At 45.0% G+C, this 9324-nt stretch overlaps 1 protein-coding gene across 1 annotated transcript in view; it reads right to left on the bottom strand.

Moving 5' to 3' along the window:
• The window catches only part of Rgmb (repulsive guidance molecule BMP co-receptor b), a 25606-nt gene extending 20452 nt beyond the window's left edge, over positions 1-5154 (bottom strand). Inside the window, exons 1-3 of the mRNA XM_015483888.2 lie at positions 4594-5154; positions 3571-3646; positions 1-169 (exon numbers count right to left, since the gene is read on the bottom strand). The exon at positions 1-169 is cut by the window's left edge and continues 97 nt beyond it. Coding sequence (XP_015339374.2) covers positions 1-169; positions 3571-3575 — 174 coding nt within the window. The 5' untranslated portion in view covers positions 3576-3646; positions 4594-5154. The remainder of the gene's footprint in view (positions 170-3570; positions 3647-4593) is intronic.
• Between the last annotated feature and the right edge of the window lie 4170 nt (positions 5155-9324).

Genomic DNA, 9324 nt, shown 5'->3' with positions numbered 1-9324 from the left:
AGCGGCGGAGGCGGTGGCGGCGGCGCAGGAAGGTGCTGCTCTCAAGCCCATGCCCGTCCATGCAGGTCTCCTGGGCTCCGGCGAGGGCGGCGGTGCGGGCGCCGTGGCGGGTCCGGGCCCGTGGCTGCGGCATGGGCCGGGGAACACGCCTCGCTTCCTCTTCTTCCTCCTTCAGGCCAGCGTAGAAGATGGGCCGCCGCCACCGCCGCAGCAAGCGGCGCGCCGCAGGCGGAGCGAGTCGGCGGCGGCGGCAACGCGGAGCAAAAGCATCACGGTGGTCGGAGACAGCGGGCGAGAAGAGAGAGGCAGGAGAGAAGATACAAAGACCGTGAGCGAGTGCCGAGACCAGCCTGGAGAGCGCGAGCGCCCGGGCCGCGGCCAGCGTGGGCTCAGCGGGCGTGGAGTGCGGGCGTGGACCTACAGGAGGGGCACCAGCCCTTGCGAGCAGCAGCGGGCCGCCCGGATATCTGCACGGTGGCCCTAGCGGTCAATCAATCTCAGCTCCGCACTGCCGCCCCGCCCCACTCTGCACCCGCCAATCCGCGCTGCTCCATGCCCCCAGGCAGCACCCCTTTCTTCCTTTCCCATTGGCTGCGAGCGCGCGTCTGCCGGGCCCAGCCCGCCACTCTCAGGGCTCAAAGCGTCCGCCCCCGTTCTACCTCCCGCCTCTCGCCTCCCGCCCGCTGTGTGTAATTCGAGTTCCGCGTCCGCAGGCTGCGGGTCGTTTTTTCGGCTCCCTGGTCGGCCTCCCTCTTGCTCGGTTTTCCTTTCTCTCCTCTACCCACTTCCTCTATTTACTGTTTCCCTGCTCCCAAGTAGAACTGCTGACAGCCACTCTCCCTCTTGCTGGAGTTACAAGGGAACAGCCCTTAACCTCCCTTCGAATTAATGTGATCGGGTTCAGCTTCCTCCACGTTTTTGGTGGTTTGTTTTTAATCCCTCCCCACCCGATTCTTCCACGTCCTACCCCAGCCAATTCCAGCGTCAGATCCTGGGCGGAAGCCGGTTCTTTAATCTCGTGCTGTGCAGCAGGTCCCCTCTCAGTCAATAACACCTGCGGAACCTCTTAAGCTTGTTGCGGACGCTTGGTAAATCAAGCACCGAACCGAACCGCGTTGGAAATCTGCTCTGCGGTCAGAAGCAGATCAGATAGGCCAGGAAGGTACCGGCGAACTCCCGGGAATTAGCAGGCGACTGAGTGAAAAGCTTACAATGTTCTGGTTTCTTTGACATTTCCCTGCCTCGAAGCGGCGAGGAGGGTCTGAGAGTGGATGGACTTCAATGTGTGCAGTTACAGTGTAGTTAGATTAATGAGAATGGTGAGTTTTTATGCAGCATAATTATGCCACGTTTTGCTGTTGCTCAGTGGCTTTTTTCACACATTTTCAGTCTATTAGATTTAATTCAACGAATGGTCAGTTTCTACTTTTTAGTTTGGATGGGTCCAAAAATTAAGGAAATAAAAAAGGCCAATGGTCTGCAAGGAAAGGGGGCTACCAAATGGAGACAGGAAAGCAGTTGTGAGACTGATGATGGGATCCAATCTGTTATCAGTAGGTGTGAACTGCTATCTACTCTCAAGAATGACCTCAAGACTGGAGGCCACTTCATACTCTCTGACCTCTGCCTTTCCCTAAACCACGCAGGGCTGCCTTTTTAAATCCACCTACTGTACATCAAAATTGCAGTTTGCAACTCTACCCACTACATTACTCAGAATCTCTAATTAGGAATTTCATATCAACCACAGATATGCTAATATTCCACATATTACAGTGTGCTAATCAATGGACTAGGATAATTGGGGGGCAAACCTTAGGTCTCACCAGCTTACTCATTAGACACATTATGAGTTGCTCAAACCACTAGGTTCCTAATGAAGGATACCCATCTTTTTACTGTAACTTTTCATTACTTATTACATACTAAGATGACTCAAGTAGTAAACACACCTTTCACTACCCACAGTATAATCCAAACCTTGTATCTATCTTTAATATTTTAATGATAGCTTCAGAGCTGCCTGGAGAGATGGCTTTTAGTGGGACTTGGAGTTTCTAACATTTTTAGATAATATCATGGACTAAGTACTATTAGAGCAAAAATTAGTTTCTTGCAATTACTACATAAAATCCATGAAACACAGTTCACAAGATACTAGTAAATGTCTTTTTAAAAGTAATCATATATGGCACTTTGTTTTTGAAAGTGTTTCACTAAAAAGACACAATAAAATGTAGCCCCCCCCCCCCTTAACTCAAGATATTCCACTTTATTCACATGTCAAAACATATAACCAGCTTGGCTAATTCCAGCTACTGGGAGGCTGAGGCAGGAGTATCTCAAGTTGGAGGTTAGCCTCAGAAATATAGCTAGTCCATCAGCACCTTATTGAAACTGTCTCAAAATTAAAAAAAAAAAAAATTTGATTTTTTTTAAAGGACTAGGTAAGTAACTCAGCGCTCCTGGGTTAATACCCCCCTCACCAAGTATAACCCAAAGTTAAGTATCAATAAATTCAATTTGATTTGGGTCTTGGGTCTTTCTGCTGGTGACTATGTTTGTCGTCCCCTGCCCCCTTTCTTCTTTTTTCCTTCCTGGCCCATCCTGTTTCTTAAATAACGGGGTGATCAAGATTTTCTTATCAATAGAGGGCGTCCTGGAGTCACTGCAAATCCTGATACCGCGAAACAACTGTTCTTCAGAGGAAAAACTTCATCTCCTCTAAGGTGCTTTATTGGTCCTCTGCTGTAAAATTTGACAAGCTCAAGATTTATAAGCCTAACAATTCACTTTTTATTGCTACATAAGTGTTCAGCCGCTAGAGGAAAATGCTAATTTTCACAATTAAACCACAAGGTGGTTCCTATTTTCAAGACATTAGGTCAGTTGACAAACTAGCGGGTAAATTTGGGCTGTTAGCAATACTTGGAATAGGTTTGCTGAAATAGTCGTTTATAGTGCAGCTACTCAAGCTCGTGTGCTTCAGGTTAAGGCTTTTTGTACTCTACAATGAAAAATCTGGGAAAGGAGCTGGAATACAAACATTTAATTGATGATTTGTAATAGTTTTATATTTTAATTAGGAAAAAATTATGAGGTGATTGACAATTTGAACATCTGACACATCCACGCTGTTCTTGCCACTCATACTTTCTCCCTTCGTCATTGTTTTCAGGAAGGAAAGATGAGACCAGAACATACTTTCAGGGGACCTAGCAAAGCATACCACGCATGAACGTGCAAATGGATAGAATTAAAACACACGAGAGAAACATTAAAGGACTCTAAACAAGATGCGGTTTCATTTCCTGAACTTAAACGTGACGTCTTAACTGTTCCCCAGTTACTACATCTCCATTTCCAGAAATCTAACAGGAGTATCTCGGTTTTCTTAACGGATCGCCTAGGGCAGAGGAACCAGGAATCAGACCCACAGTTGCGATTTGTGCAACCTATTGTAGGGTAAGGGCTCCTCGGCTGCCTCCCGGTCCACTGTGTGCGAAAAGCAGTGGCTGAAATAGCCAAGTCCAAGAGCCCAGCGGCAAGCAGTTCGTGGTTTGTACTTACATCATTCTTAACCCTTCCGCTCCTGGAGAGGGCTCAGCGGGATCGGGGGGTCCCAGAGCTCCGGAACACGCAGGACCTGGGTGTGAGAGAAGAGTCCCAGAGCTCGAGGCGAGCGCTGAGACCCCGGTGGCAGAGAGCCCCGGGTGTGCAAGGGGTTCATCACCCGCGCGTACACAACCGGCCCTCTGCGATCCCTGTGGGCTCCGCCGCGGCTTGCACTGCTCAAAGCGGCAGGTGCAAAAAGCATTTGGAAGCCGCTTGCCAGCGCGCAGAGGTAATGCGCTTCCTGTCCATTTATCTCAGGAAACCAGCTCAGCCTTCCCTTCGAAACAAAATTAACCTCTCATTAGCCAGCCACGCACTCCCAAGAAAGCCTTAAAAGCTTTACCAGCTCACTAATGTATTTAGTCTTTTCTTCCAGGCAAACGCAGCCGCGGCCATGACTAACATCAGCCCCGGGGGTTCCTCTGGGCTGCCCCAGGAGCCTAGTGCCTACTTCTGTTTAGCCTGAAGTCTGGGAAACTCTGGCCAACCCGCATCCTAGTTTGTAGTAACAGGCAGACCCGACACCCCTGAACGTACTTCACGCCAGAAGCCTTCAGAGCAAGTTCTCACTAATTTCATGGGCGCCCTTCACCAAACCCTTAGTTTCACTGTCCTGAAGGAAACAGAAAGGGCACTTGGGAAGAACTTCAACGGCCTGTTGTCCTCGGTTAGTGGGCGCTGACTGTCCATTGGAACGCCAGTCCTATCCGCAGTGGGTGCGGGAAACGTTGATGGAGGGCAAAGGGGCCGTGTAAGCTAGGGGAATCAAATGTGGTCCTAGGTCTGCAAGTGTCGAAAAGCGGCCTTTGGGAGAGCAGGGTTTTCTCACCGTGGCCCCCCGCCGCCCTGGGGCTGGCAGATTTATACCACACAGGTGGATGGAGACCTAAACAAAACAGTCCCGGTCGGTCGCTGCCTGCCACTCGCCCTCCACGTCCCCCTGGCCCACCGCAAACTTCAACAAAATAAACAACTCACCACAGGCATTCCCTTGTCTGCAGCGCGACGCTTGCCAGCTGGGAAAATAAGCCGCAAGCCACGCGGCTGAGGCGCAGAAGGAAGGCTGTGCGGCGCCCGCCCCTCTCCCCCCAGGTGGGGGGGTGGGCACCAGTACTGCCCGGCAGGAGGGAGGCCCCGCCCCAGGGCCGGCTCTCCCAGCTCCCCGACTCCAGAGTGAGAGATCCGCGAGGGGTCGCGCCCTTGCAGCCAGTGTGATCTCTCGGCCACCTAGGGGAGAGGGCGGGGAGCCAAATCCCTCCCCGTGCCCCAACTTCCCAAACTGCTTTCTTCCCAGTCCTGCCTCAAAGAGAGCCTGACAGAGCCCCCAGCTCTGGGCAACCTCTCGCGCCACTCCGCCCCCTGCTGGAGCTACCCTGATTGTTCTAATGGGATTGTCGGGTGGGAGTGTAGGGACAACCCAGACACCCTCCTCTAGCTCCCACCTCAGCTCTCTCCTCTCCCCTCGCCCCTTGCGGGGTCTTGCACAAAGACGCCTTTCACACCGCCAGCGCCACCCTCTGGGCCGCCCTCCATGCCGGCTGCGCTGTCTTTGCCCACCCGCAGCACCAACCGGATTCCGGGTGGGTAATTGTGCCAGTCGTCGCCGCAGCAGGGCAGTAGCGGGTGCGAGCGGGCTGTTCCCACTAGGCGCCTCCCCATAGGCAGCAGATAGGGTTCCCCTGCCTACAGCCTCCCCGCGCTTTCTCTAGCCGTTCTCCAGGGCCACAGAAAGCACCCCTTCCTCTCCAAAACGATCCTTGAAGGTCTCCCTAGTGTGTCTAAATATGGGGGTGGTTGGGTGGCAGGAATGGTTCTCTGGACTTTTGTCAAAATAAGGAATCCAGCGATCTGTCCTGTTCACCTGCGGAGCCAAGGCGACTTCAGTTTACAATTAAAGAAGAACCTAGGATAAAGAAGTGGAAATAACCAGAGGAGAAAGGTCCGAAAGAACCCCCTAAGAACAAGGCGAAGAGGATGTTACAAAGAAGAAGCCCACGAAATCTTTGAGGGACGACAGCCTCTTTGATCAGCGCGGAAGGCGTGGAGGGCGTATAGAAAGCGATTTACTTTCCTCCGAAGGCTGATCTTTCAAAGTTGAAAATCAAGCCTCTGAGATATTCAGCGGCAGCTATTCAGCTCGTTCAATGCCTAGAACTAGCGTGCTGCTTCTCTCAAGTCAAGGCAAATGTTCAAGCATCTTAGACGCTTAACTGATCCTCTCCAGCCTTTCTTGCCTAAAGTTTCTCCATTTAACTCTAGAGGCAGCATAGGGCAGTGTAAAGAGGGCAGGAGTGGGGATCCCAAAGAAGAGTCTAGTTCTTGTTTTCTGGGTCTGGGTCTTAGGCAACTGATATAACTAACGTCGTTGAACCTTGAGGTCAAAGAGTGTAAAGGCGCGGGAGTATGGGGGCTAGGGTTGTGGCTCGGTGGTAGAGCGCTTGCGAGGCGCTGGGTTCAATTCTCAGCACCACATATCAATAAAAATAAAAATAAAGGTCCAGCAACAACTAAAAGACATTTAAAAGTGAAAAAGAATGTAAAGGGGCAATGGGGGAAATTCCATGAAAGGAGACTGGTCTTCCTACCCTCCACAGGTTCACTTTTGCGTTTTCCTACCTTGCTTTATCTCCTCCAAGTGCCAATCAACTGAAAAACAAATGCAGAAAATGTTTCAAGGTAAATGTAAGATGTATTGAAATATGCTTTAAAAAAAAAAACTAAGAAATAATTCAGCTCCTGGTCCACAGAAACAAGGAATTTTAATGTCCCCACTTGCTTTGCCTTTGAAAAGCCACTCCAGCAATCAGCCAAGCAGAGCTTTGATTTAGAAACTAAAGGCTAGTCTCCTGTGTTTTTCCTTTCCCTTCTACCAACACAAAGACAAGATGCGGCATAAAATAATGATGAAAAAGAGTTCAAAGCGAGCCCAGAGAACCAGCACAGAAAATGATTTCTAATGCAGTCCCAGTCCTTCACTGCTCCCCTAAACTTTGCAGAGTACGTGAATAACAAGCACAAGTTGTCAGAATCTCTTTCCTGCCCACCCATTTCCTAAACATTGTTCACCGGAACCTGGAACCTGGATGCTAACTTGTCAGTCGTCATCTAAATGCATTCATGAAATCACATGTTTAAGTTTTCCTTAGTTTTATAATACCTTTCAGGACTTTCAATTCATTATCCACTTTGGAACCTTGAGTCTTTGTTCTCTGGTCAAACGTGACTTATTTTGTAGAATCTTCTCTAAAACCAAGGCAAAAAAGGGTGAAATTTCATAATGAAGTATTATTTTTTAAGCTATAAATTTTTTGCTCCTTTAATTTCAACAACAAAATTTCAGAATTGCTTACCTCTCATTAGCAATGTGCAAGTTTATTCATCAAAGATAATTGTTTTTAACTGTAGAATTTTATAAGGTAGAATGTGATAATTTGACACATGTACACAGTATTAGTGATCAAATCATGGTAGCTAACATGTCCATCTCCTTATACATTTAAAAAATTCTTTGATTAATGCTAATAATTGTACATTCTTATGGGGTACAGTGTGATATTTCAACACATGTATTTAGTATGTACTGATCAAATCAATGTAATTAACATTTTCATTTCCTTTTCATTACTTTGTTTTTCTGTACCTTTTCAGTGGGGAAAAAAGTTTCTTTTAATAATAGTGGCTAAAAAATTGGAGCTTGGTATATTCTGTTGCTTTTATTTAAAAATGTTTTAAAACAGCAAATAAAAACTGTATATATTTATAGTGATATGATACTTTGAAATATTCATATATTTAGAATAGTTAAGTTGGGCTAAATTAACGGATGCATTACCCGATACATTTATCATTTTTTTTTCATGTGAGAATACTTAATATGCACTCTCTTGATTATTTTCAAGAATATAATACATTGTTGTTAACTATAGTTACCATTTTGTACCATAGTCCATTGTTTTCATTTGTGTCAATCTCAACATTCCCAATGCTCTATTCAAATATGTTGAATCATTCATATGTCTAAATAGACCTTGGATGTCCCTTTAGTAAAAGGACATAGCTTGTTTTTTTTTTCTCCCCAATTTTTTATCTTGCTCAATCCTTTACAATATACCCTCCCCAATCTTCCTTGGTTTTTCTTTCTTTTTCTACACCAACCTAAATAAAGCAAATCTCACTCTTTAGTTAAATTTACAAAATTTTTGTATAGACTATAAAGAAACTTTCTGCTGATACAGTTTATATGCACTGTGTTTTGAATGTCTAAGTAAAGGTGATAGCACTTGAGCTTTGAACAAATTCAAGTAATGTACACTTTCAGCTCTACAGTTGTCAAGGTCATGGCTTGCTTACTTTTCATATTTCGGAGTTTTTTCTTCTGCAAATTGTGGGGGTCATCTCAATTATCAAGAAACATACAGAGGGCCAGGTGTGATAGCACACATCTGGAATCCCAGCAGCTTGGGAGGCTGAAGCATGAGGATCACAAGTTCAAAGTCAGCCTCAGCAACTTAGTGAGGCCCTAACTAACTTATAGAAACCCTGACTCAAAATAAAATATATACAAACAAAGGGCTGGGATGTTGCTCAGTGGTTAAGCACCCTAGGTTTAATCCCTGGTGCCAAAAACAAACAAAAAAATTAAAATTAAAAACTGGATCCATTTTCTAGTCTTTTTGTTTTGCCTTTCTTGCATATTGTGTTAAAATTCTTCTCTAAATCAATTTCAGATTGATACTCAACTTAATAATTTATTTATTTACTCATAGTGATTAAGAATCATTCTTGCTAGTCAGTTACACTTTCTAAATTTTAATAGTTCTAATAATATGGTTGGTAAGAAACAGAATATTCATAAAATAATACTAGAATAAAATGACACTTTAAATATGATTTAATAAATATATTTTATTTAGTTAAATCTTATTTAAATTTATCAAATTATTTTTTGTTTTGTAGGGTTAATGTTTAAACTGAATGAAAATATTAAGGATATAAGACTTCTACTTTTTAAGGGTGAGATTATGCTTTACTTTTCTCCCTGCTCTACAAGGACACAGATGACTGTCTTAAATCATCACCTAATATGGTTAAGGCAAGGAGTTCTGGTACTGTGAATGTTAAAAATGAAATCTCTGGACAAGTAAGTCAATGAACAAAAACAATTAAAAAGAGTAACTGGGAGTATAGCTCGGAGTTATGGTACATGCCTAGCACACCTGGGTCTGATACCTAGCAAGACAGGGGTGGTGGTGGAGAGAATGAATGAGAATATACCCTTTAGAACTGTGTACTATCAGCAATAAAAAGCCTGATTTTCAAGAGAAATCCTGCATTTCTAAAGAACCTTGACATGAATATTTTATACATAGGCACATGATAAAATATATAAATGAATGCATATAATGTTAGTAAGGTCAATCTCAACGTATTCATAAAGCAATACATGAGTAAAAAAGAATCTTGACAACAATCTCCTTGAAGCACTGGGAAAGCTTTTTTTTTTTTTTTTTCCCCTACTCACTATTCTCACTATTAGAAAGTCTTTTTTCATGTGTCTTTTAGTCATTCAGTGTAAAACATTATAACATGAAACAGCAGAGACTGACCTTTTCTCTATTGTATTTGTGGATTACAGTTGCAGTCATTACATATACACATGCCCATTCTTATTTTAGATCTTATAATGTAAGTCTTAACAGGCAAAATGTA

This window comes from Marmota marmota, unplaced genomic scaffold (genome assembly GCF_001458135.2).
Source record: "Marmota marmota marmota unplaced genomic scaffold, marMar, whole genome shotgun sequence".
Taxonomy (NCBI): Eukaryota; Metazoa; Chordata; class Mammalia; order Rodentia; family Sciuridae; genus Marmota; species Marmota marmota.
The sequence above is the reverse complement of the archived record's forward strand: the minus strand, read 5'-3'. Positions and strand labels throughout refer to the sequence as shown.